This window comes from Cynocephalus volans, chromosome 2 (genome assembly GCF_027409185.1).
Source record: "Cynocephalus volans isolate mCynVol1 chromosome 2, mCynVol1.pri, whole genome shotgun sequence".
NCBI classification, from domain to species: Eukaryota; Metazoa; Chordata; class Mammalia; order Dermoptera; family Cynocephalidae; genus Cynocephalus; species Cynocephalus volans.
The window spans coordinates 208,027,855-208,053,834 of record NC_084461.1 but is presented as its reverse complement, the minus strand read 5'-3'; the positions used below and the strand labels follow the sequence as shown (position 1 = coordinate 208,053,834).

Below are 25,980 nucleotides of genomic sequence, written 5' to 3'. Positions count from 1 at the left end.
GAGGGTGTCATAGCCACAGGCCTCAGGGGCCGCAGGGTTGCAGTTGGAGGCACGTGGCCCAGCAAAGGCGTGAGGAATTTCTGCCCAATCCCAGGCAGCCCTGGAAACCTCTGGATAGCCCTTGTAGGGCTTCAGCCCTCTGCGGGAGGGATTAGCTGGAGTGTGATGAATACCACACCAAGGATTTGGGGAGGGGCGGCTCATTCCTTCATTGGGTGTGGGCCTGGCCTCTGCAGGTAGGACAGGCCAGACACTACCCCCTCCCCACCGCCTCCATCCTGGGCGCTGGGCCCAGGCATGGGGTGCTGCACCTCTTTTCTCCTCCTTCTTCTGTACTGGGGTGCGGGGGGGGGGGGCTCGGAAGCCCCTCCTTCTCAGCTCTCTCCCTAGGTGGAGGGAGGGGGCATGGGCCGACTGCAGTCAGCCTAGGCCTTTCGACTCTAAATGCACTGACAGTCTGGAAGGGCCCTTGCCGTCCTGTTTCCCAGCACTATTCTCGAAGCCCCATTTGACGAAGGTGGACACTGAGGTCCAGGGAAGGGATATGACATGGCAGCGAGACCCCGGCCTGCCTGTGCCCTCCTGCCAAGGGAGAGATCTGCATCCTGGATTCCGGGAGAGGGAAAGCGGGAGAGCAGGGGCACTGCTGATTGGTCCAAAGTTCTCCGGAGCCATCCAATGGGCGGGGAGGGCGTGGCCGGGCTCGGACCCCCTCAGGAGGCAGAGCACAGCTGCAGGCTCCGTGGCCAAGCAGGTCCTGCCTGTCGTCATACCTGTTCCCGGGCCTGTCCCCCTAGGTTTACCCGCCGCCCCCACCGCCACCGCCACCATGGGCCTGGAGCTCTACCTGGACCTGATGTCCCAGCCCTGCCGCGCCGTCTACATCTTCGCCAAGACGAACGGCATCCCCTTCGAGCTGCGCACCGTGGAGCTGCTCAAAGGTGGGCCCGGCGGGCCGGAGGGTCTGGGCTCTGGTGTGCAGGCGCGCCCCCGTCTGCCGGCGCCGCTGCATGTCCAGGCCAGGTGTGCGGACAGACTCGAAGTCAGACTCTCCAGTGTGGAAACCGTTGCATCAGTTATCAGTTGTGTATTTTTAAAGAGCCTTAGTATTTGCCTAGTGAAAACAAAACATTCTTCAAAATAGAGGTGAAAACGGAGCAGAGCAGGCGCTGGGTAAGGGAGGGAAGTGGAGGGAGGTCCAGAATATCTCCATTGAAGAAAATGGTTAAACCTCCATTTCCTAATTGGAGGACCTCAACCTTTGACCTTGGTGTTATAACATCACACTCCAACCAACGGAGATAACTGGCAGCCCACTTTTATGTCCTCCTTGCTGTTCTGCTTTTTCTTGTTTCTGTTTCTGATTTGCTCTTGTCTGTGGGTGTTCCCACCCAGCTGGAGGGGATGTTTCTAGAGGCCGGAGGCTGGGGGGCTCTGGGGGATCTGTGGAGTCCTGTGGCAGGGTAGCGGGAGAGGCCAGCACCTTTACCCTGTGCTGCAGTGTTTGCTGGTCTGGCTGGCCTGGAAAGATGTAACTGGAGCAGAATCTAGTGGCGGGGGCAGGGTATAACTGGACAGTAGGGCAGGCACCAGAGGCAGATCCTCCTGGGTGGGCCAGAGGGAGGCCCCTGCTCTCCCACCTGCTGCCTGTGGTACCCCCAGCTTGGGCTGCCTGCCGCAGGACAAGGGCTGGACACAGAGGCAGTTTCTGGAGGGAGAATGGACAGGGACAATTGTGTCCATTCAGTAAAAGGGCAAAGAAGCCTACAGGTAGGCCCACGATCAGGCTGGAGCCTGGTTCAACTGAGGCCCTCTAACCCACACACATTGACTGGTGTATTAGACCATTTCTGTTGCTTATAACAAAATATATGGAACTGGGTAATTTGTAACAAAACAAAATTTATTGCTTACAGTTTCAGAGGCTGGGAAGTCCAAAGTCCAGGGAACACAGCTGGTGAAGGCCTTGGTGGTGGTGCCAGTGACCCATGAGTCCCACATGGCAGAAAATGGCAGAGCAGAGAGAGACTAACCTCTCATGTGCTCTTCTTTTAAGGCCCTCAAAACCATGCCCCTGATCACCATTGTTAACCCATTCACTACAGCATGGTCCTGCAATCTAATCACCTCTTCAAGGCCCCACCTTTCAATTACTATAATATGATTTCCAACCCTCAACAGTCACAGTGGGAAGTAAGCTTCTAATATATGAACTTTGGGAGACACAATTCAATCAATCCACAGCAACTGGGCACCCATTGTACCCTCCAGCAGACCTGGGAACCCCCATTGGAGAGGGAGCCTTGAGGGTTTGGCACAGGAAAGGAAGAAGAGCTGAGCTGTTGGTGGAAGCTGGGTGTCTGAATGGGGCAGGTGTTTCTGGCAAGAGCGAGGTTTGACTGAGGGCTTGGAGCAGGTGTGGCTGGAGCTCTGGGGTGTGGGTGGGTCACCCAGTCTGGTCAGAAGGGCATGACTCCCCATATGAGATAGGAAGATGGATCAGAGGGGGCAAGCCTAGAGCTCAGGGAGGAGGCTGGTGGGTCTGACATATGGATGGAACTGGCTGGGGATGGGGAGTGGTTTATAGCTTCAGGGAGTCACCCAGGCCCACACTGAGATTCTGCTTGGCTCATGCTGCAAGGGAGTGGACACAAGAAAGATGGACCTCTGATGGGTCAGTCTGTGATCCAGTGACCAGCAGAGTGGTCTACTCTTTCCTGATGCCCCCCAGATAGGGGCCTCAGAAAGCTGATGCCAGGGCTTGGGGGTGGGGGTGTAGGTAGACACTTCAGAGGGCTCAGGGTTCTCCTCCTCATTCACCTCACTGGTCTCTTTTGCAGGCCAGCACCACAGCGATGCCTTTGCCCAGGTGAACCCCCTGAGGAAGGTGCCAGCCTTGAAGGATGGGGACTTCACCTTGGCTGAAAGGTAGTGGGTCCCTGGATTACTGCTGGGCCTTGTGGGGCCAGTCAGCTGTCTGTGTGTCTACAGTTCACTGCATGGGTCATGACGTGTGTGCCCAAACCCTGTGCCAGCCCCAGGGTGGAGACTGGGCGAAGTGGGCAGAGGTGTCCAGGGCTGAGAGGGAAAGTTGAAGCCATGGCATCTCTGTCCCACTTCCCCCACTGCATTGTACAGATTAGGCCAGGAGAGGGGAGGGACTTGCACAAGGCCACAGGGCCCAGCCTGGTTCCAGGCCTCTTCACTGCTAGCCCAGCTCTCAGAAGGAAGATTGCTAAGTACCAAACAGCAGCTGTACCAGGCACCTTAGAGCTACCACTTCTCCCACAAATCCTGTGGAGCAAGTGGGCAAGTGCTATTTCCCTGGAGAGTCAACAGAACACCCAGTGAGCTTCAGTGGCTGAGTACCCACCAGCACCAGGCCCCGTCTAGGCCTGGGGTTTGAGCAGTGGCCAGGTCTCAGCCCTTATCCTCATGGAGCTCACATTCTAGAAGGGGGAGCCGGCAGTAACCCATATGAACACGTGACAAGTTAAGTGGTGATGAGTTGTGGAGAAGATAAGCAAGGTAAGAGTGGGGGTGGGTGAGGTTTTGAGTAGGATATTGAGAAAAAGCCCTCTCAAGGAGGTGGCTTCTAAGCAGAGCTGCAGGGATGGAGGTGCAAGGCATGTGGGGAAGAGTGTTCTGGCTGGAGGGAAGAGTGAGGGCGACAGCCCTGAGGTGGGACAATGCTGGAGGTGTAGGTTGGAGAGTGAGGGAGCAGGGGGTGAAGACAGGGTAGTATAGGGGACAGGGAGGACTTCGGCTTTTACTGCAGTTGGACAGGGCCATTGGAGGGCTTTGAGCAAGGAGTGTTGTGATCCAACTTATGTCTTAAAGGATCCCTCTGGCTGGGATGAGAAAGCTACTGTGGGCATCCAGGCATGAGGTGCTGGACCCCAGACCAAGGTGGTGGTGGTGGAGGGTGGTGGGTGATTGGTTCTGACTGTTCTTGAAAGCCGAACTGCAAGGGTTTGCTGAAGGATTTGAGGTAGGTGGGAGGGACAGGAGCCAAGGCCGGCTCCCAAGTTGGTGGTTGAATGGAGGTATCACTTACTTAGTGCCTTCGTGGTACAGCCCGATTCACATTCAGGACCATTTGGCTCCAGAGCCTGTGGTCGCTGGACAGTCCCAACACCCACAGAGGCATGATGAGCTCTGGGGGTCAGGTTGCACAGGCCAGACATGATGTGAGGAGAGGTCAAGGAGGGCTTCCTGAGGGAGAGGGCTAGAGGCTTCGGGAAAGAATGGAGGTGCAAGGTGTGTGGGGAAGAGAGCTACAGCCTCTCCACTCTACACCACAAGCATTGTCCCACCTCAGGGTCTTCACTTTTGCTCTTCCTTCCAACCAGAACACTCTTCCCCACATGCCTTGCATCTCTGTTCCTGCAGCTTTGGGCAGGTGGAGAGGAGGTGGGACAGGGCAGGAAGCAATGCCCCCATGTCATCAGGGAGGCCCTCTCACAGCCCCAGGAGAGTGGGAGGGGGCAGCTGGCCTTGCTGCTGGCACCATCCATGCTTTGGATATGTTAGGGAGCAGTATCCAAGTTGCTCATTCTTCAAGACTCACAGGGGGTTCCCCTTCTTCGTGGAAGCCTTCCCTCAGCCCTGGGCCTCTTCTGAAATCGATGACAGTTTGTTTCTTACTTGGTGCCTTTAGTTCAGATGAGGGGATGGCCCAGTGTAGAGCTGTGTGATCCTGGACAGTCACCTAACCTCTCTGAGCCTAATATTCCTCCTCTGTACCATGGGGATAGTGAAAATGCCCCATGATGGCTGGAGAGTGACCAAGGCATGTGCTCCACCCCACCATGTCCTCCTAGTGTGGCTATCTTGCTGTATCTGAGCCGAAAGTACAAGACCCCTGACCACTGGTACCCCCAGGACCTGCAAGCCCGTGCCCGGGTGGATGAGTACCTGTCATGGCAGCACACAGCCCTACGGGATTGCTGCATCCGGGTCATGTGGCAGAAGGTGAGCCAGGGAGGGGGGCAGGGATACCTCCCAGGATGCTCAAGGGATGGTGCTTTCTGTTTAAAAATTCCATTCAGGGGCTGGTCAGTTAGCTCAGTTGGTTAGAGCATGGCCTTGTAACACCAAGGTTAAGGGTTCAGATCCCTGTACTGGCCAGCCACCAAAAAAAAAAAAAAAAAAAAGGATGGAAAAATTCCATTCAGACTTGAGACCTTAGAACACCAAATCCTGGGATGCCAGGGACTGCCTAATTCAGCCAACTTGTTTCTCAGAGGAAAAACCAGGGCACAGAGCTGAGAAGTGATTTCCCCCCATGTGCCTGGATTCCTGCGCAACTAGCCATTAATCCTGTGTCTTTTTGCACACTCCAGTTGCCTGGGCATATCACTGTTTGGGAGAGAAAAAAACCCAAATTATTACTTTGCTACACACATAATTCCCAGCTGGAGAGCAAATGAAATAAGGTGAAAAAAGTCAAAGTAGGAAGAAATGAGAAAACATTGCAATAAATGTTTCTCTGATTTCTGGATATGGAAGGACTTTCTAATCCTAAGAACAGTAAAAGAATTCAACAAAGAAAATACTAATAGATTTTACACATACAGTGAAATTTTGTATTTGAAAAAAGGATTAAACTTAAAACAAGCATAAGACTAGGATATCTTGGTAAAGATATGTTAGTAAGTAGCTTTCTTTAAGATGCTCTAATAAACCCATCAGACAGAGACACAGGAGAAAAATAAACAAAGGAAACCGGCAGGGGTTTAAGTGAAGGGCAGAGAGAAATGGTCAGTAAACGGAGGAAAACATGTTTAACTTCAGTAATGTGCTCATCAATACAACATGCACATGCTGTTTTTACTTATCAAATGTGCATATGTTTTTTAAATATGCACTCCGAATTAATACTTGCAGAGTGCTTACATAGTGTCTGGCACACAGTGGGTGCCCTGTGTGTGTGAGGGAGCATGAAACAGGTGTGCTCATGCCCTACTGCAGTTAGGGTACTACTGTTCTGGAGGGCCATCTGGCAATAAATAGGTTTCCATAACCCTAACTGTGTTTTCCTTGAGCTTCTGGGGGCTGGGAGCAGAGCCCCCTCAAACTCTTGGGAAAGGGAGCATGGTGCTTTGAGGGCAGAATGGAGAGAAGTTGGGGAGAGTAAGTGTAGACCCTTGCTACTCAAAGTGTGATCCATGGACCACGAGCACTGGTGTCACCAGAGAGCTTGTTGGAAATGCAGAGTCTCAGGCCCCACCCAGACTTACTGATTAGGCACATGCACTTTTACCAGATCCCAGGGGGATTCTTACACACATTCCCATCTGAGAAGCCTGGGGTGCAATAGGAGGTGGGGTAGGGAGTGGGGAGAGAACAGCTGCTCACTGGGGAGGGCTTTGTGTTGAGGTCTTTGTCATGAGTGCAGTGAGGAGCCATGGAAGGCTTTATGCAGGAAAGGGTATGGGCAGTTTGAGATTGCAGAAGGATTCCACTGGCTGCCTGGTGTGAGGACCCAGGGAGAGGCGGAGGCTGTCCCTGTTGGTGATGAAGGCTGCTGGTGGCCATGGGTAGAAAGAGTTGGATAGAGGTGAGGAGAAATTTGAAGGACTGGTGATAGATAGCATGGTGGGGAGGGAATGAGGATGGGCTTTGGGCAGACCCTGACCCCTCTGCTTGCCGGCCCACCAGATGATGTTCCCTGTGTTTCTGGGTGAGCCAGTGCCCCCTGAGACTTTGGCGGCCACTTTGGCTGAGCTGGACAGGTGCCTGCAGCTGCTTGAAGACAAGTTCCTGCGGAACCAGGCCTTCCTTACTGGGTCCCATATCTCTGTTGCTGACTTGGTGGCCATCACGGAGCTGATGCATGTGAGTGCCATTCAGTGGGGTGGCCCAATGAACAGTGGAGTGTCCTTGGAGGGAATTGACATCCCAGCTCACGTTGCCCTTTCTGGCTGTGGGACTCTGGGTGAGTCATTTCCTCCTCTGAGCCTCAGTGTCCTCATCTATAAAATGGGACTTCACAATCCCTCACTGCTGGATGTTGAGGAGCTATCCAGCGTCTCCTGGGAGGGGGTACCCCCAGCCCATCACACATGTGGTAGCAGAGAGAAAATCCACTTGGGGATGACCTAAAGCAGGTCATGCTGCCTTGTGTTCGGCCGTGCCCTGCCCTCAACTGGTTCCCCCTCCCCATAGCCCGTCAGTGCTGGATGCCAAATCTTCGAAAGCCGACCAAAGCTGGCTGCGTGGCGCCAGCGTGTGGAGGCTGCAGTCGGGAAGGACCTCTTCCAAGAGGCCCACGCAGTTGTCCTGAAGGCCAAGGACCTGCCTCCGGCGGACCATGCCATGAGGGAAAAGATGAGGCCCTTAATGCAGGTTTTGTTGAAGTGAGTAGGTGACCCAAGCATGCAGAGCCACCAATGGATATGCAATGTTGGCAGAATAAAAAGATGGAGCTGCCTGTCTCCTTGGCTGTAAGACATGCAAGACATATCTGTACATTCTTTGGTCCTCAGTTTCCTCCAGGCATCATGCCTGTGTTCCTTTTGTCCCCCTACCCCACTTCTCAGTCCCAGTATTTCCCTCCCTCAGTCCTGGCAGAAAACAGGTTCCATGCCCCTGCCTGAGCATGTATCACAGATGGGTGTTGGTCTGGTGAGATGTCTGAATCAGGAATGGCATCAGTGTCTTAGGTGTCTCTCCTCTCCCTGGGGTGATACTGTCTCCCACAGGTGGAGTACAGGGCTGGTTCATGAGCCCCCTTGCAGGAAGTCCCTGGTTATTTCCTGGCCCTCCAGGTGCTGCTGAGAGCAGTTTTGCTCTCCCACCTACTTGTCTTTTCCACATCCCACTCTGGGTCCCAGACTTGCCACCTGTCCCTGCCCTTTCCTCTCGGTACTGTCACAACCTACATGTCTTGTGTCCCAGACCCTCTGGTATCTGAGTCATCTAAACTGCTAACAGGACAGGGTCATGACAGAGTCTTGGCCTGCTTGCCTTCCTATGGAGGCTCCTTTAATATGCACACTTATGTAGTATCTTATATGTGTAATTGAAATTGAACCTGTACACCCACACAACTTTAATTATAGTTGAAATTTACGATTCAAATAACTGCAACGCTAATGAGAGAATCATGTTTAGCCACACTAACAGATTTCCATGTTTTAAATAACACCTTTTAACACCCCCTGGTGGACAGTGACTCACCTCTGGCACAAGAAGTTACAAAGGCAGATAGATGTCTGTGGGGACCAGGAGGGAATGCTGTGAACCCCGAGGTGGGGGGTGGGAGGGTCTCTATCCAGCCACACCTGCACCTGCACGTGTCACCAGGTTTCCTGATTGTTCAAGAGAAGCGCAGATTCCTGTACTGAACGTGAAGTTGCCTGACTGTGAAGTGGTGGCAACTCATTCAAAAAAAATTTAAACCCCTGTGGCAATGATTACTACTAGGGTTCAGCAGTGGAAAGGCCCCTACAGGTGTGTGTTTTGGGGGTGTTCAGAGTTCAATCTAAATATGGGCTAGGCATAAGGAAGAATGAACTGCCATTTGCAGCAACATGGATGAGTCGAGAAAGTTATGTTAAGTGAAATAAGCCAAAGAAACAGAAATAACACATGTCCTGGCTCATAACTGGCCGCTAGGAAGGAAGAGAGGTGGGGAGGGAAGGAGGGAAGAAGGAATGAAGGAAGGAAAGAAGGAAAGAAGAAGGAAGGAAGGAATGAAAGAAGGAAACAAAGAAAAACAATATGTTGAACTTTCAGGAGAGAACAAACCTAAGGATACTGGAGATGGGGGGAGGGTGGAAGGGGGTTGGGGAAGTGATAGGTCGGGTAAAGGGCGTAAAGAAATATCACGATTTGTAAGAATGAATATGCTGATAATAAAAAAAATATATATGTATATATATATGGGCTAGGATGCTGGCCACCGCAACGCTGAGAAGACTGCGGAGAGGGAAACCCACCGCCCGCTGGGTGGAGCTGGGGCGGGGCCACGACGCGGTCAGGCACCGTGGGGGTGGGGGTAACGGGGCGGGCGCTAGGACCGAAGGAAATCAGAGCCAGCGCACGCGACCGTTGTCTACAAAGGCGGGGTCCAGGCAGCCAATCCGGAAGCGCTGAGTCTCTGCCCAGCCAATCAGGAACCTGGCTGCTCCCTCTCCCGAGACCCTTAGGAACATCCAACCCAAACCCAGCGTCCTGTGTCGGAACATTGGACTCCGAGCGTTTTCTCTTCGCCGCGGCCCCTCGCGCCCTCCCGCCGGACATGCCTTTTCTCGAGCTGGACACGAATTTGCCCGCCGACCGCTTGCCCTCGGGGCTGGAGAAGCGGCTCTGCGCGGCCACCGCCGCCATCCTGGGCAAACCCGAGGACGTGAGCCAGGGAGCATCGGGCGAGGGGAGGTTGATGGGCCAGGGATCGGGCTCTGTCCGCGCCCCGCCTCCCCCACAGTGACCCCAACTCTTTTGCTCAGGGATCGCGACCCCCCGCCCGCCAAGCTCAGGCCTTCCGTGCCCCAAGACCCCCCGACCCCCCTCTCCACGCCTGCCCCTGTTCTCACTCCCCAGCCATGACCCTAACTTCAGGCGAAACTTTCGTGTGCCCCACAGCGCGTGAGCGTGACTGTGCGGCCGGGCCTGAGCATGGTGTTGAACGGCTCCACGGAACCCTGCGCGCAGGTGCTTGTCTCTTCCATCGGCGTGGTGGGCACGGCCGAGGAGAACCGCGGCCACAGTGCCCGCCTTTTCGAGTTCCTCACCAAGGAGCTGGCCCTGAGCCAGGACCGGTGCGTAGAGTCAGGGAGCGGACCCTCTTGGGACTGCTGAGCGACCGGGGACAGAGATCTCACCTCAGGACCTCTCCTTAAGGTTGGGGAAGAAAATATTCCTCTCTCTGCCCAGGAAGGACACATCAGGGCCCAGTCCCCCAGGGCCCCTAGACCCCTCAGACCCCCTGTGGTGGGTTCATCTTCAGAGTGGTGGCAGGATTGAATGAATTCCTGGCTTTGCAGCGGTCCCTGGGACATCTGGGCAAGTCGTGGCTTCTTGGATTTAAGTGTTTCCATCTGTGAACTGGGAAGCTCTCTTTTAACCACTCCCCAGGGGCATTGCAAGAGTCGTGTATGTTGGTCTGTGCACTGTACCTGCCTTGGCACCTGGAAGGGTAGGAAGATATTACCCTGAAGAAGCCAGGGAGTCTGACTTTCTAGAGCTTTTGCAGGCTGATCAGAGGAATTCAAACACAGGGAATTCTATTCTCTGAGTTTGTGACCTTTGGACCTGTGGCCCAACCAGGTGCCAGGGGAGGCTGGAGGAGGATCATTGAGTCATGAAAACAGCATTGGCCCGGAGTCTAGACACATAGATTCTGGGCCCAGCACAGCTGGGGGACCCCAGACAAACCTGGATATGAACCATCTCCAATTTGCAGCCTCCTCTTCTGTGAATAGAGGGGCGTAGATTAAATGACCTCGCTCTCCCATAAGAAGCCGCTACAACCCAAACCTAGCATTCTGTGTCAGGGTTAAAGCTTTCTCTTGGGTGAAAAATATTCCTGAGCCCAGTCCATGCCTGGGAGGAACTAAGGACATGAGCTTGAAAGGACCTTCCAGAATGGAGCCTTTGTTGGCCCCAGAAGGCTGGGTGAGGAACGGTTGCTCTTGGATGCGTAGACCTGGTCCTCAAGCTGGGGAGATAATAATAATTCTAACAACCATAAGTAAAGTACGAGTTCTTACCATGTTCCAGGTACTCTGTCGTTAGTTTTTATGCATGATCTTATTTGATTCTTTAAAACCCTGTCCGCACCCCTAGTACAGACATGCCATCCCCATAACATAGATATCTCCACTGTATCAATTTTACAGATGAGGAAACTGAGGGTGTCACTCCCTAACCCCCCCCCCCCCCAGGCTACACCAAGCCCTGGTACTCTTCACCAGAAACTTTCTGTCATCTCTGTGAGAGGGGCACATTCATTCATTCATTCCACAGTCATTAGTCAAGGGTTACCCCGTGCCTGGCCTTGAGCCAAGGTTTTAGAAAACAGATGGCTGAGGCACCATGCATACCCTCAGGGAGCCTGCAGTTAGGAGGAGGGAGGACTGCCCCTCTGAGCCCACAGACTGATAGAGATGATTGAGCACACATCATATACTCTGAGGTTGCTGTGTTGAGTGTCCTGTGATGTGTAGCCATCATCCTGTGCCTTGCAGTCCTACTGCTCTGTCAGGGGTTAGGGGAAGATCATTACTGGGACGAGCAGGCTTGCAGAATGCCTGGTGGGCTTAGGAATGCTGGCCTGAGAGCCCACAGTGGGAGCACCTGGTAGGGGTCTTACAAGATGAGTTGTTTGCCAAGGAACTGATGATATCTTTTTTTCTGTCTCCTGAAGGATAATTATCCGCTTTTTCCCTGTGGAGCCCTGGCAGATTGGAAAGAAAGGGACGGTCATGACTTTTTTATGATTGGCATGGATCCAGGGCATCGGTGAGCCGCCTGCTCGTTTCAGAGAGGATTCCTGGCAGAGTGAGGGCCTGGTGGCTATGTTTTGGGCACCCCCTCATGCAGACATGCCTGTGACTTCACAGTCCTCCTCTTCCCTATCATGACAAATAAATGAAGAGAGCTTCATTGTTCAAACATGACTTCTTTATCTCCCTATACCCCTCCTGGCATTCTGGGTCACCATGGATAGTGGGGTTGGTTTATGAGGACACCTTAGGGAACCTAGAAGTGAGATGTTTCCTGTCTTCAGGACCTCTGTCTGATATGTTTTGACTGCTTAAATCTGGAGGTAGAGGGCTCAGCCTGGAGGCTTTGCTCTCCACATCTGAATGCAGGCTGGTGGGGAGGTACGGGCAGCTGGTTCAGCCTGGGCCTTCCTGCAGACTCTGCTGACCTCCTGGGACTCATCCTCAGCCTGGGGTGGCCTGGGCTGTTCCCTGTCAACAGACTGCTGTACTGGGCATGGGAATAAAGCAGACTGGTCTTCAGGGACCTTCCCTGGGCATCCCCAACTTCACCTTCCATCTTGACTCTTGCTGAGAATTCTCTGGGGCTGGGTACTTTGCCCTACCCATGTCCCAGAATGCTTGAACCTGGAAATGCAATGTCTGCCACTAGAAATGGATTGAATGCGGTCCCCATCTCCCAACTAAATACCATATCATGCTTTTGATTTCAGAGTATGTACGGGTGGAGTGGGGGTAGACAAAGTTAGTCTTAGTCTCCATTTCAGTAGCTTTCCAGATATTCAATGCAGAGTTTACATCTCATGACCCTTAGACACTGTGGTGGGCTCTGTTTTCCTGCAGTTAAACATTTGATGATCCTTCTTTCTTTAGCCCACCAGTGAAATACCAAATTGAGATTTTCAGTCTGTGCTGTCTCTGTAGTTAATAAAGTTTGTTTCTAATGGAATATGTTTGTACTTGCTGTGTATACCTGACCACTGCTGAGGACTCTGATTAAAAGCCAGACCTTGACACTGCTTCCCCTGGCTCCCTATCCTAACAGTTTCTGCACTCATTCTTGCTGCCAACGTGTTTCATGGGTGTCCCGCTTCCTAGAGGAGCTCAGGGAATGTTCGTGGGTTGCATGTGAATGAATAGTTGCAGTGCCCAAGGATAGGATTCAGGCCTAACTCTCACCAGGACTATAAGGCAGCAGTCTCCTATCTGGTCTCCCCACGTTAAATCTATCATCCCCACTGTAGTGAGAGTGATACGTCATCTGCTTGTTTGTGTGGTCCGACATCTCTCCAGAATTCTCCCCACTGTGGCCTTGAGCTTTGCCTCCTGGTAATACCGTGCTGCCTGAGGATCCCACATGATTTGCAGTGTTTCTCACCTCTGAATCCTTGCCACGCAGCTCCCTGCTTGGACCACCTTCCCACCTTTTTTCAAGTGCTTCATTGCAGTGCATCTTTCAAGATACAACTCAGGATTGGGAGCTGCTTCCAAGGCTGCATGTTATCCGTGCAGTTTTGAAATTATTTGTTTATTCTCTGTTCAAACCCCTCCAACCCCCCCACCCCCACCCCGGGATATACTCTTCTCAAAGTCAAGGTTGGCGACTCAATAAATTTTGTACCCCCTGCCACATCAGTAAAGCTTTATTGTACTGAATTGGCTATGAGTTTTTCCACCATGATTTTACTGTCTTTATAAATAAGGTCAAAAAGAAGTCCATAACATTCATTCCTATTTAAATCATCCTTGCCGGACTCAAACAGCTATGAATTCAACCAGTGTGAAAGCCCTTCCCTAAAACACTTTATTAGCTCCCAAGAGACTAACCTTTCTCAGCCGGAGCCCTTGTCAGAAGCCCTTCAACTCTGGAACCCTTGTCAGCTCTGGGATTCTGACACTATCCCAAACCCCCCGTCCTGTTTATTTACTGGGTGGGTCCTGTTGTTTGTTTTTCTTTTGTTTCAATAGTTCGATTGTACCTGTGCCTTTTGGGCTTCAATTCCTTTCAGGAAAGAGGCGAAGCAGGGGTACTATAATGAATAAGAATGCTCTTTCTCCCTGGATCCCTCTAAGCTTCCGCCAACTTTCCACTGACTTCAGACCACCTGTCCCAGGTCGTAACAACACAGCTCGTCATTCAGAGACTGTTCAGGGCCCGGCGCCGAGCTCGGCGCTTCACAGGTATTGCAAGTGGTTCAGCCGGCATCCGATCACTCGCCGGCGCTCTGAGCCCTCAACAGTTCGGGGACCGAGAGCAAAACTCCCGAACCAACAAGCACCGGGAAGCGGGCCACGCAGCACCAGCCAGTCGGCCGGCCGGGCTGGCGGCGCGCACGCCCGCGCTGATTGGCTGACGTTGCCGGCACCTGGGCCAATGGGAGCGTGCCTTGTTGTCAGGCGCGCAGCCGGCCGGCGCGGGGGTCAGGGCGGACTGGCAGTTGCCGTGGAGACGCCTGGTGAGGTCCTGAACGGCTGGTTCGCGCGCGGCGCTGGGGTGGGGGCGCGGCGCGGGCCGGAGGGGCGGCCGGCGCGGGGCTGAATTCCAAGAGGACGCTGAGGGCTCTTCGGGCAGCCCCAGGGAGACAGTTGGGGAAACCGAGGCCGGAGAGCCGGAGCGACGGGCCTCCCAGCTGCCTCGCGGGCCTCTTCACGGCTTTCACCGCCTCCCTGGGGTGCTTAGATGGGCTCCGGCCTCGGGAGGCGTTCACAATGACAGCAGCAGGAGCCGCCATTGATTCGGAGTCTGCGGGGTGCAAAGCCCGGCGCTAACCCTTTACTAGCGTCCTTTCACTTCCCCTCCACAACAGCCCTGCCTGGTGAGTGCTGTTATTAGTGCCATTTACACGGGTGGAAACTGAGGCCGAGGCAAGGTGAAATTACTTGCTCAAAGTCACCCGGTAGGTCAGCCTGACTCCAGGCTGAAAATATTGACCGTTCTGCTGCACTGCCTCCCACGAGGAGGCGGGCCCTGGCTGGATAGAGCTCATCTGACGTTCTCGGGTGTCTGCACAGGTCGCAAGTGTGGGACGGTCGGGTTCCATGCGACTAAGTTTGTCTCTATGCGATTTATTACTGTGGGTAGAAATACTCGTAGAATATCCCTGGAATGGTTTCGTTCAGGGATTGGCAAACTTTTGTTTTCAATATTATAGTATTTATTATTATAATGGGTTGTAGATATAATAAATATAATAATACTTGTAATAGTTAAGTATTTGAGGCTTTGGGGACCATACTCTGTCTACTCAACTCTGACGTTGTAGTGTGGATACAGCCAAAGACAATACTAAGAGAGTGGCTATGTTTGCATAAAATTTTATTTATGGACACTGAAATTTGGATTTCATATAATTTTGTATAATTTGCCATGTCACAGACTTTTTCCAAGCATTTAAAAATATAAAAACCATTCTTTGCTCCTTGGCTGTAGTGGGCTGGTTGGCTTGCAGAACACTTGCGTAGTCCAAAGCCTTATATAGTAGAGAAAACCGAGACCTGGTTAGTCACACAGCCAGGTAGTGCCTCATCTGAGCTTAAAACTTAGGCTTTCCATCTCCCAGGCCAGAGCAAGCCAGGAAACACCACAGCTTGTCACCCTGGACTTTATCATGTGTTCTTAGACCGTGGAAAACATATTCTAGAGAGTTCGGAAACTTGTGAGCTAAAACTGGTGAATGTGCTCTTCTGAGAAAATGCAACTGCTGTGGCTGTGAGCCTGAGAAATGAATACTTACTTTCTCATCTTTATTACATAGCAGTTTTTTTGTTTGTTTTTTTGGCAGCTGGCTGATAAGGGGATCCGAACCCTTGACTCTGGTTTTATCAACACGGCACCCTAACCAACTGAGCTAACTGGCCAGCCCATAGCAGTTTTTTTTTAAAGCTCCTTTTAGTGGATTTCTGGAATCTGTGGTAAACAATACATACATAATCACCATCCTCACATTGCTTACAGAATGGTGAATGTGTAATCTCAAATGGTTATTTATTTCTTTTTAAGCTTTTTATTTTAAACTAGTTTTAGATTTTGAGAAAAGTTACAGTAATGCAGAGTTCCCTTATGTCCCTTCTTATGCTTCCCCTGATGTCAACATCTTATGTCATCATAGTGCAATTATCAAGAACAGGAAACTGACATTGGTACGATATTATTAACTACACTACGTAGGTGATTCAGATTTCACCAGTTTTTCCACTAAGGTTCTGTTTTAAATCCAGGATCCCATCCAAGATCCCATGTGGCATTTAGTTATTTAGACTTAGTCTCCTGTAGTCACTTCCTCAGTCTTTTCTTGTCTTCCTTGGCCTGATACTTTCAAAGTGTTCTGATCAGTTGTTTTGTCTAATGTCCTTCAATTTAGTTTTGTCCAGCGTTTTCTTATGATTGGAGTGAGATTATGCATTTTGGGCAGAATAACACAAACATTCTTTTTGTGTCCTCAGTGCATGAAGTAAAGGAACCCAAATTGTTATGCTATTACCAGTGATATTTAACTTGATCACTTGTTTTAGTTGGTGTCTGCCTGGTTTCTACATTATAAAGCTACTATATTTCCTTCCTAGTTAATAAGTATCTTGGGTGAGATAATTTGAGAAAATTCAAATTCTGGTTCTCCACAAATTTATGCCCACTGACTTTAGCATCTATCTGCAGATCTTTGTGTGCTTGCCTAAAGGTAATTATCTGTTTCTCTGTTTATTAATTGAAATTCCACTGAAAGAAGAGCTATCCATTCTCTCATTTATTTATTTATCAGTATGGACCATCGATATTTATTTTATTCTATGAGTTAAAATCAAATATTATTATTTTGCTGCTTACTATTCCAACATTAGCTGTTTAGGCTCTCCTTCAGATTAGCTTCTGTGTCCTATCAACAGGCCCTCATCATTTTTTTTGAGAACTTAATTACTTTATGGCACTACAGTGTGTACCAGGCTCATCTTGTATTTTCTCTGCCCCAATTCTGGAATCACAGTTCTGTTTTTTTGGAGGCTGGCTGGTACAGGGATCCAGACCCTTGACCTTGGTGTTATAACACCACGCTGTACAGCTGAACTAATTGGCCATCCCCAGTTCTTTTTGTCTTTAGCCTGACAGACACAGTTATTTAGGTTAGTGCTTTTTTTCCTCTTGCCCTTCAGTGTGGTTATGTTAGCTGTAATACAATAAGGTTCATTGTTAATGTTTATGTTCTGTTTTAGGTTCCCCCTACATCCTTGTTGAGCTTAATTTATTTTGGGGGTCTGAAACTTGACTATGATCCTGAGAGTCAGAACTATACGCAAGGGTATACTCAGAGAAGTGTTACTCCCTTCTTACCACCCCGTTCCCATTCTGTCCTTTTTTTCACCCCTTCCCATCTGCCCCGTATAGCTAACTTTAGTATGTGGACTCTCCTGTGTTTCTTTTGCACAAATGAATAGATAGTTGTATATCCTCTTCTTTCTTATATGAAGGGTGGCATGCTATAAATAATTGTGTTTGCTCTTTTCACTTAACCGTATGTCTTGAAAATCACCCTATATCTGTTCATATCTTCCTCATTCATTTTTTAAAACAGCTTTATTGAGATATAATTTACCTACCTTACAATTCACCCACTTAAAGTGTACAATCCAGTGATTTTTAGTATACTCATAGAGTTGTGCAAGTATAACCACCATCAATTTTAGAATGTTTTTATAATCCCGAAAAGAAACCCTGATCCATTAGCTGTCACTTCCCATCCCCTCTTCCCCCAGCTCTAGGCAACAATTAATCTACTTTCTGTCTGTATAGATTTGCCTGTTTTGGACATTTCATATAAATGGAGTGTACTATATGTGGTCTCTGGTGATGGGCTTATTTCACTTAACTTGATGTTTTCATGGTTCATCATGTTGTCAGTACTTCTTTACTTTTTAAAAATTTTTATTTTATTACTTTTTATGGCTGGATAATATTCTCTTGCATGGATATATCCCATTTTATTCATCAGTTGATGGATGTTTGAGTTGTTTCCAGTTTTTGGTTATTATGAATAATGCTGCTATGAACATTCCCTCATTAATTTTTACAGCTGCATATTACTTCATTGTGTGGAGGTACCTTCCTAACTATCGCTGTTTGTTTAGGTTGCTTCCAATATGTTGTGATTACAAACAGTGCTGCACAATGAATAACTCTGTGCATACGTATTTTTGTCTTTTTGAAAGTACATCTTCAGGGTAGATTCCTAAAAGTGGAATTGCTGGGTTGAAAGGTAACTACACATGTAACTCTCTCAGGTATTGTCAAGTTCCCCTCCAGAGGAGTTGTACAAATTCACATTGTCACCAACAATTTGAGAATAGTGCCTGTTTCCCCACAACCTTGCCAACAGAGTGTGCTATTGTACTTTAACTTTTGCCTTTGTGATAGGTGAGAAATAGTGTCTCAGTGCTGTTTTAATATGCATTTCTCTAAATATGAGTGAGTTTGAACATTTTTCATATGTTTGAGAACCAGTTGTATGTTGTCTTTTGTGAATTGTCTATTCATATCTTTTCTCCATTTTTCTATCAGGTGTATGTTTTTCTGTTCCTTAGTTGTTGTTGTTTTTTTAATTGTGGTAAAATATACATAACAGAATTTACCATTTTAACCATTTTTAAGTGAATAGTTTTTTTTTTTTTGACCGGTAGGGGGATCTTTACCCTTGACTTGGTGTTTGTCAGCACCACGCTCTCCCAAGTGAGCCACGGGCCGGCCCTTAAGTGTACAGTTCTGTGGCATTAAATACATCTGCATTGTTGTACAGCCATCACCACCATCCATCTCCAGAACTTTATTTCATCTTCTCAAATTGAAACTTTGTACCCATTAAACAATAACTCCCTGTTCTCCCCTCCCCGCAGTGTGTGTCAGCCACTATTCTACTTCCTGTTTCTGTGAATTTGACTATTCTAGGTACCTCCTATAAATGGAATCATACAGTATTTGTCTTTTTCTGACTGCTTACTTCACTTAGCATGATGTCTTCTGGGTTCCTCCATGTTGTAGCATGGGTCAGAATTACATTCCTTTTTGTAGCATGTGTCAGAATTACCTTTTTTTTAAGGCTGAATAATATTGCATTGTATGTATATTCCACATTTTGTTTATCCATTCATCTGTCCGTGGACACTTGGTTGCTTCTACCTTTTGGCTATTGTGAATAATGCTGTATACTTTAGTTTTTAAGAGCTGTTTATATATTAGGGATAAAATACATACACAGTCCCTTGTCTGTGGTATATGTTGCAAGTATTTTCTCCCAGTTTGTCAGTTGTCTGTTGTTTTTTAAAAGATGACTGGTAAGGGGATCTTAACCCTTGGCTTGGTGTTGTCAGCACCACGTTCTCCCAAGTGAGCTAACCGGCCATCCCTATATAGGATCGGAACCCGTGGCCTTGGTGTTATCAGCACCACACTCTCCCGAGTGAGCCACGGGCTGGCCCTGGTTTCATTTTTTAAGTATAAATCCCTAATCCATTTGGAGTTTATTCTTGTATATGGTATGGATCTAATTTTATTATTTCCAAGTGTCTATCAGTTTGTCCCAGCACCACTTATTACAAAGTTTGTCTTGATCTCAGTGATTTGAGATGCTACCATTGTCATATTTTTAATATCCATGCATACTTGAGTCTAATTCTGGACCTGGTTTCTTTGTCTGTGCATGCACCAGTACCACACTGTTTTAATTATTAAGGCTTTTTATAGTATGTTTTAGTGTCTGGCTTATCTTCCCTTATCATTTTTTGTTTTTACTGTTTTCCTAGCTAGTCTTATATTTTTGTTTTTCCATATGAACTTTAGTATCAACTTGTCTATTATCTTGTTGGTATTTTTATTGGGATTGCATTGAATTTCTAAATTCAATATAAACTTGGGGAGAAACTACCTTTATATTTTGATATATCCAAGAACAGGGGATGTCATTTCATTTGTTCAAGTTCGCATTCGTGTTTTAAAATTTTCCATGTTTAAGTTGCACATTTCTTATTAACTTAATTCTGAAGTATTTAATCATCTTGTTCCTGTTGCAAATGGGATTTTTCTCTACCATGATGTCAAATGATTTTTTTCCCCTTAGATGATTTCATTATGTTTTCACACATGTGAAATGTTGCCGAAGTCAAGCTTCAGCGAGGGGTGGGTACCAGAAAAGGGATGGAGAGGGTCAGCAAAATAATAAACACAGACAGAGACCTCAATGCATCACTATGCACGTTCTCTCTCTGCGGGCTGTCAGTGCTTTGGAGGTGGAGCCCAGAAGAGCATGAGACAATGTCTTTTATTTAATTTTACAGCTCTGTAGGGGGGCTTTGGATACTGTTTTTATTACATCAGCAAGCTTGAGTCAATAATTCAGAAAGCCCGGGCAAAGCCAGTTTTTTCCTTTCCTCAGCACGTCTCAGGTGATTAGCTCGTGCTTCCTCCTTTCCGTATCAGGTTATCAGATCGGGACCATCTTCTCATTGTCCTGAAGTTAACCTGTGACCTTTTCCTGTTGGCAAGCTGTGGTTAATATCCACCCTATTAACAGGGTGGGGCTATTGCGGTTACAAAGTGAAAGACAGTACTATCATATGACCTATGTCTATTGCTAAATGTAAGTACAAATTTGCTAAAAAGAGCAATGCTAACATTTAAATTCTAATGGGGGTCTAACGATCTTATGTTCTAATGGAATGAAAAGAAACAATGGATATTTGAGCAGCATTATCATGCACATTTTGAGGTTATGCATTGGCTGTGGCCCTGTAATCTTGATCTAAATGTTAAAGTGTCCTTGTGCACAGCACCATCCCTCACAAAACTAGGTGTACTCTCTTATTCTTCTAAGATCTAATTTTGCAGGTTTAATAATTTTACAGAATATATTTTTATCCCAATACCTGATTTTTAATGATTTATTAAAACTGGACACCATCAAGTAAAGGGGGTTTTACAGTTTCGTTCCCATATACTTAATTTGTCCCAATCATATAATTTCTCATTAATACCCACCATTCTCTTGCCATTAATATAATCTCCAGTAAATGATGTTTGCCAACTTACATCATATTTTGGACATCCCCTAGGGGGATACCAAATTTTTCCTTTCCCCATTTTGTATCCCATATATCCATTTACCCAGATGGTCGGGAGAGGATGGAAATTTCCTTTTTGAAATAACTTCGCGTGTTTAGGCTGCAGCTCATATTTAGTCATGAGCAGTGATTTTGGAACATATGTTGGTATGGTCAATTTATCATAAGGGGATAATTTTAAATTGTCCAATTTACTCGGATCCTCTGTGGGAATGTTTAGTTCAATGACCGCAAAATCATTTGTGCTATTTTTATAATCTTTTGGGAATGCAGAGAACTGCCACGCTAACCAAAATATTGAAAGAGAAAGCAAAAGCAGTACCACGAAGTTGAGGCAGTAGCCCTTATGGTTGTAGCAAGTGCTCGTAGTTGTGGCCTTGCCAACATCTCTCCTTCCAGCGGCCTTGCCAACTCGGAGAGGGCAGCCCAAGCTGATTCCTTTAGGATCCTGCCATGGCGTGGACCGCGCCAATATGTGTGTTTTCATTGTTAGTATTTCTTTAAATTTCTCTTTTTTAATTCCAGTTTTACAGATAACTTCTTTAAATTTCTCCATTTTTAGCTGCAGTTTCTTTTACCTAGAAGTTGTTTTATAGGAGATTCTTAAATTTTTATGTAGAGAGATCTTTCTTTTGTTGTTGTACTACTCTTGATCTTAACCAAAAGGCCAAGAAGCAATTCTTCTGTTGGTGGTGGTGGTGGTGTTAGTAAATTCTAGTTTTAATGTATTGTGATCAGACAGTGTTGTTTTTAATATTTTTACTTTACGGAAGATGTTTTCTTTGTGACCTAATATATGATCTTTTCTTTTTCTTGGTGAATGTTCTGAGCACTGGAAAAAAATAATTTCTGTTATCAAGGTGTAGAGTTTCATATTTCTAGATATTCATAATATCTAGATGTAATATAATATCTAGGTGTAGATATTCATAATATCTCTTCTATTCATTATGTTGTTTATATCTTCTATGAGTGTCTGCTTACTTTTTTTCCCCCACTTAATCTGTCTTGTATTGAGCATTGTATGAAAGTCTCTTATTATCAATGTGTTTCTATCTATGTGTCCTTACATCTCCTGTGGATTTTGCTTCTTAAATTTGGTTGCTTTGTTATTTGGTGTGTGTATTGGTCCATTTCTGTTGCTTATAACAAAATGTCTGGAACTGGGTAATTTGTAAGGAAACAATTTATTGCTTACAGTTTCAGAGGCTGGGAAGTCCAAAGTCCAGGGAACACATCTGGTAATGGTCTTCTTTGGTGGTGGCTTTACAGCAGTGCAGTGGTCTGACATGGCATGGCAGAGCAGAGAGAGAGAGAGAGAGAGAGAGAGAGAGAGAGAGAGAGAGAGAGAGAGACTTTCATGTGCTCTCCTTTTAAAGCCCTCAGAACCACATCCCTGACCACCACTATTATTCCATTCACTATGGCATGGTCCTATAATCACCTTTTCAAGGCCCCACCTTTTAATTACCATAATAGGATTTCCCATTGTCTCAACACTGTCATGGTGGGGGCCAAGTTTCCAATACCTGGAACTTTGGGGTACACAATTTAAGCTTCAGTGAGTTTGGGGGGGCATTCAGTCCAAAGCAGTACATATTCTTGAGTTTTATGTCATCAGTGTGAATTCTGCCTTTTGTCACATTTAATAGTTTTGGATTTGAATTCTACTTTATCTAATATCTGGATTAGTACTCCTACATTATTTTTTAAAATTATATTTATTTTTATTGAAATATTTTTATGTTTATTAAATTTATTGGAGTTTTTGGAATGTACAGTTCTGAGGTTTTTAAAAAATTTATTATTTTTTTTACATTCTAAGATGTTGTTGCAGAGCAGTTGGGGTGGAGGGGGAGAGAAGAAGGGGCAAGGGGACAGAGTGGGAGGATGAGGAAGGGGGGAGGGGATGTGGTCAAGGCCTGTGGCATCCCCCTCATTCTGGCAGAGAAACCCAGGGGGCTTCCAGTGGTGGCTCATTCATGGCTGGGCTGGCCGCGGATGTTGGGGGTGTGACTGAGGCCATCTGTCCCCCACTGACTTGTCTCAGGAGCCTGGGGCACTTCTGGTGGCAGCTTGGTGGTTGTTGTTGGGCTGGATGTGGATGTCGGGAGTGTGGCTGAGGCTCTTGGCCCCCCACCACCCTGGTTCGGGAACCCAGGGTGCTTCCAGCAGTGACTTGGTGGTTGTCGCTGGGTTGGATGCAGATGTTGGGGGGCGTGGCTGAGGACCTTGGGGGGCGTGGCTGAGGACCTCGACGCCACCACCCTGGCTCATGTATACATTTGTGTAACCATTACCATAATCAGGATTTACAACAGTTCCATTGCTCCCCAAAATGCCCTTATGCCACTCCTTTATAGATATCTTCACTTACCTTTGGCTGCCATTGACATGTTCTCCATCACTACAATTTTGTCTTTTCAAGAATGTCATGTAAATAGAATCATATAATGTACAGCCTTTTGAGACTGGCTTCTTTCACTTGTCATAATGCTTTTGAGATTTATCCAAGCTGTTACATGTATCAATAGTTACTTTCTTATAATTGGTAGTGGTATTCCATTGTATGATATATCATAATTTATCCATTCATGTGATGAAGGATATTTGGGTTGTTTCCAGTTTTTGGTGACTTGAGTAGAGTTTCTGTAAACATTTTTGTACAAGTTTTGTGTGAACATTTCTCTAGGTTAAATAAGAGTGAGATTACTGTGCTATATGCTACATGTATGTTTAACTTTATAAAAAAAACTGTTTTCCAGTATGGTTGAACCATATTGCATTCATGTCAGCAGTGATGAGAGTTCTAGTTGCTCTCTATCTTCACCAGGACTTGGCATTATCAGTTTTTGAGAAGTTTGACCATTCTAGTAGGTGTGTGGTGGTACCTCATCATGTAATGTAATGATTTCTGTAATAATGTTGAACATCTTTTAATGTACTTATTTGCAATCTGTATATCTTCTTTGGGAAGTGTCTGTTCAAGTCTTTTGTCCATTGTTTAAATGGGTTGTTTTTTTTACTGTGATAAAATGTGCATAATATAAAACTTACCATTTTAACCATTTTTAAGTGAACAATTCAGTGGCATTAAGTACATTCACAATGTTACCTAACCATCACCACTACTTCCAGAAATTTTTCACCATCCCAAACAGAAACTCTGTACGTATTAGGCAGTAACTCCTGATTTCTCCCTCCCTGCAGCCTTGTAACCTCTATTTTACTTTCAGTCTCTATGAATTTGCCTATTCTAGGTACCTTGAATAAGTGGAATCATACAATATTTGTCTTTCTGTGTGTGGCTTATTTTACTTAGCATAATGTTTTCAAGGTACATCTATGTGGTAGCACATGTCAGAATTTCATTCCTTTCAATGGCTGAATAATAATTCCATTGTATGAGTTTACCACATTTTGTTTATCCATTCATCTGTTGGTGGACACTTGGGTTGCTTCAACTTTTTGGCTATTGTTAATAATATTGCAACAAACATGAGTATACAAGTGTCTGCTCGAGTCCCGTTTTTCAAGTATATACCCATAAGTGGGATTGCTGGGTTATATGACAATTCTGTACTTAACTTTTTGAGAAACTACCAAACTGTTTTCCATAGCGGCTGCACCATTTTACTTTCCCACCAGCAATGCGTGAGGATTCCAGTTACTCTACATCATTGCCAACACTTGTTCTGTTCTGTTTTGTTTTGTTTGTCTGTTGATAATAGCCATCCTAGTTGGTATGAATTGGTATCTCATTGTGGATTTGATTATATTTCCCTAATGACTAATGACATTGTGCTTCTTGTCATGCATATATAGGTGTTTGTGTATCTTCTTTGGAGAAAATGTCTTTTGAAGTCCTTCACCCTTTTTTTAAAAATTGGGTTATTTGTCTTTTTGTTGTGGAGTTGTAGGAGTTTATATATTCTGGATGTCTTCCAATAGATGCTGCATGTGATAACTACTATAGCCTGAGAAGGTTGGAACCAAGGCAGGTATTCATACTAGTTTCACAGAGATCTGCCAGACCAATTAAAGTGTATACACCTAAATTTTTGGAGGACAGAGTCCCCACTGCCCACCCTGACACCAGACAGCCACTCCAGAAATGTGGATTGCTATCCCTACAGCCATGGGTGGCGGGGCTGAGAAATGGGGGATGGTAGCTGGTTCAAGTAAGTCATTCTCTTACCAAAGATCAGCAGCCTCTCTCTTCCTTAAGCCCTCTCCTGGTTGCTGTAAGTGTTCTTTCAGGTTCCAGAGTTTGAAATAGTTGATTCTGGTAATTTTTTTCTAGTTTGCTGGTTGTTTTGGTGAAGGGATTGACCTGTAGTGTTTCCCATGCCACCATTTTGTGTCATTTGGTTATTTTCTTACCTGCAAGTTTCAAGAGTTCTGCATATTTGTATTACACAGGAAGCACTTTGCTTTCTGTTTGACTTGTGGCACTTCTCCCCACATGGAGGACTTGACTGAAAAACAGATGAGCCGCCTAGATACCACTCCTTTACTCACTCATTCCTTCCTTCACGGAGCCCTGATTTTGTGCCAGACACAGGGGTACAAAGATAAATAAGACAGGACCACTGCTCTTGAAGAGCTTACAGGCTGGTAGGAGGGACAGACCCAGAGATGGGGGGATTCCAGTGCAGAGGTGGTGGTGGGGGTGCAGTGGGGGAAATTTAGAAAGAACCATCTCTTGCTGTATTATGTCAGTGTAAGATTTTTAGTTTTAAAAAGATGTTTTATTTTTATATCTTAGGTAAAAATTCTTATATGTACTGATATTTAAAAACTCAAGGCCAGTTTTAAGGTAATAGTTGCTGTACACAATTTTCGCAAAAGTCAAGAGGATTAAACAGTATGTATTACAGAGTCCCCACAGTCTTCTCAAATGTGTACTTTATTCTGGCTCATTATTTTGCTACTGGGAATTTGGGGGAACTAAGGAAGAGTGGTAACAATAGGGTAGAATTGGGGGGCAGTGGGCAGAAGTGGGGCCTAGGGTAGAATTGGGCGGCAGTGGGCAGAAGCGGGGCAGTGAGCAGGAGTGCTGGTCTCATGGGTGGGCCTAACGTACATGGGTAATACTATGTGAGTATTTTTTAGTTTCCCCTTCATGAAATGTTGTGTGGATGGTACACGTGGATACTTTAGTGTCTGTGTCCAGCCTCCCAAGTGCTGTTGAAAAGCAGTGCCAAGGTGAAGCTTGGTTTCTGCTGCAGACCAGCTGGGTGACCTGAGGCAAGTCACTTAACATGGCAAGCCTGAGCTACTGCCTCCAGAAAATGAGAGCTGGTCTCTATGTGTTTATGATTAGCATAATGCTTGGGCATTGAGTAGCTTTTGGCTAGTACTGTTATTAGTGAATTGGAAATTATGTTTTCTTCTGTGGAGTGATCTTGATGATGCAAAAGTGATA

General features: G+C 46.8%; 3 protein-coding genes across 10 annotated transcripts in view; all 3 read left to right on the top strand.

Moving 5' to 3' along the window:
- Nucleotides 1-829: 829 nt before the first annotated feature.
- On the top strand, nt 830-7,365 carry LOC134369489 (glutathione S-transferase theta-3). Of its 2 annotated transcripts, XM_063085964.1 has the most exons (5): nt 830-941; nt 2,841-2,928; nt 4,824-4,974; nt 6,664-6,840; nt 7,171-7,365. In XM_063085964.1, exons 1-5 carry the CDS (start codon nt 830-832, stop codon nt 7,363-7,365), a joined length of 723 nt encoding a protein of 240 aa, XP_062942034.1. The 2 variants fall into 2 exon arrangements, with proteins under 2 accessions (XP_062942034.1, XP_062942035.1); XM_063085965.1 differs by lacking the exons at nt 2,841-2,928; nt 4,824-4,974 and adding an exon at nt 1,024-1,025.
- A 1,794-nt stretch (nt 7,366-9,159) lies between these two features.
- On the top strand, nt 9,160-11,622 carry LOC134370253 (D-dopachrome decarboxylase-like). 2 transcript variants are annotated; one of them, XM_063087320.1, is made up of 3 exons: nt 9,160-9,355; nt 9,592-9,767; nt 11,375-11,622. In XM_063087320.1, exons 1-3 carry the CDS (start codon nt 9,248-9,250, stop codon nt 11,445-11,447), a joined length of 357 nt encoding a protein of 118 aa, XP_062943390.1. In that variant the 5' UTR covers nt 9,160-9,247; the 3' UTR covers nt 11,448-11,622. The 2 variants fall into 2 exon arrangements, with proteins under 2 accessions (XP_062943390.1, XP_062943389.1); XM_063087319.1 differs by lacking the exon at nt 11,375-11,622 and adding an exon at nt 10,283-10,440 and having other exon boundaries at nt 9,592-9,769.
- Nucleotides 11,623-13,857: 2,235 nt separating this feature from the next.
- CABIN1 (calcineurin binding protein 1) overlaps nt 13,858-25,980 on the top strand; it is a 168,670-nt gene continuing 156,547 nt past the window's right edge. For 5 of the 6 annotated variants that reach the window (XM_063085903.1, XM_063085905.1, XM_063085904.1 and 2 more), the window contains exon 1: nt 13,965-14,269. The gene's annotated coding sequence lies outside the window, so the exon portion shown is untranslated. Of the gene's footprint in view, nt 13,910-13,964; nt 14,270-25,980 lie in introns of those variants that run through there. The other variant, XM_063085901.1, reaches the window with a different exon arrangement.

What these genes read in the sequence shown, in the direction of transcription:
- LOC134369489 (XM_063085964.1), top strand. Translation starts at nt 830, where the DNA reads ATGGGCCTGGAGCTCTACCTGGACCTGATGTCCCAGCCCTGCCGCGCC. An exon ending in CACCGTGGAGCTGCTCAAAG is followed by an intron (nt 942 to 2,840) that starts GTGGGCCCGGCG and finishes TCTCTTTTGCAG; the next exon opens with GCCAGCACCACAGCGATGCC. An exon ending in CCATCACGGAGCTGATGCAT is followed by an intron (nt 6,841 to 7,170) that starts GTGAGTGCCATT and finishes CCCTCCCCATAG; the next exon opens with CCCGTCAGTGCTGGATGCCA.
- LOC134370253 (XM_063087319.1), top strand. Translation starts at nt 9,248, where the DNA reads ATGCCTTTTCTCGAGCTGGACACGAATTTGCCCGCCGACCGCTTGCCC. An exon ending in TCCTGGGCAAACCCGAGGAC is followed by an intron (nt 9,356 to 9,591) that starts GTGAGCCAGGGA and finishes TGTGCCCCACAG; the next exon opens with CGCGTGAGCGTGACTGTGCG. An exon ending in GGCCCTGAGCCAGGACCGGT is followed by an intron (nt 9,770 to 10,282) that starts GCGTAGAGTCAG and finishes ACCAGGTGCCAG; the next exon opens with GGGAGGCTGGAGGAGGATCA.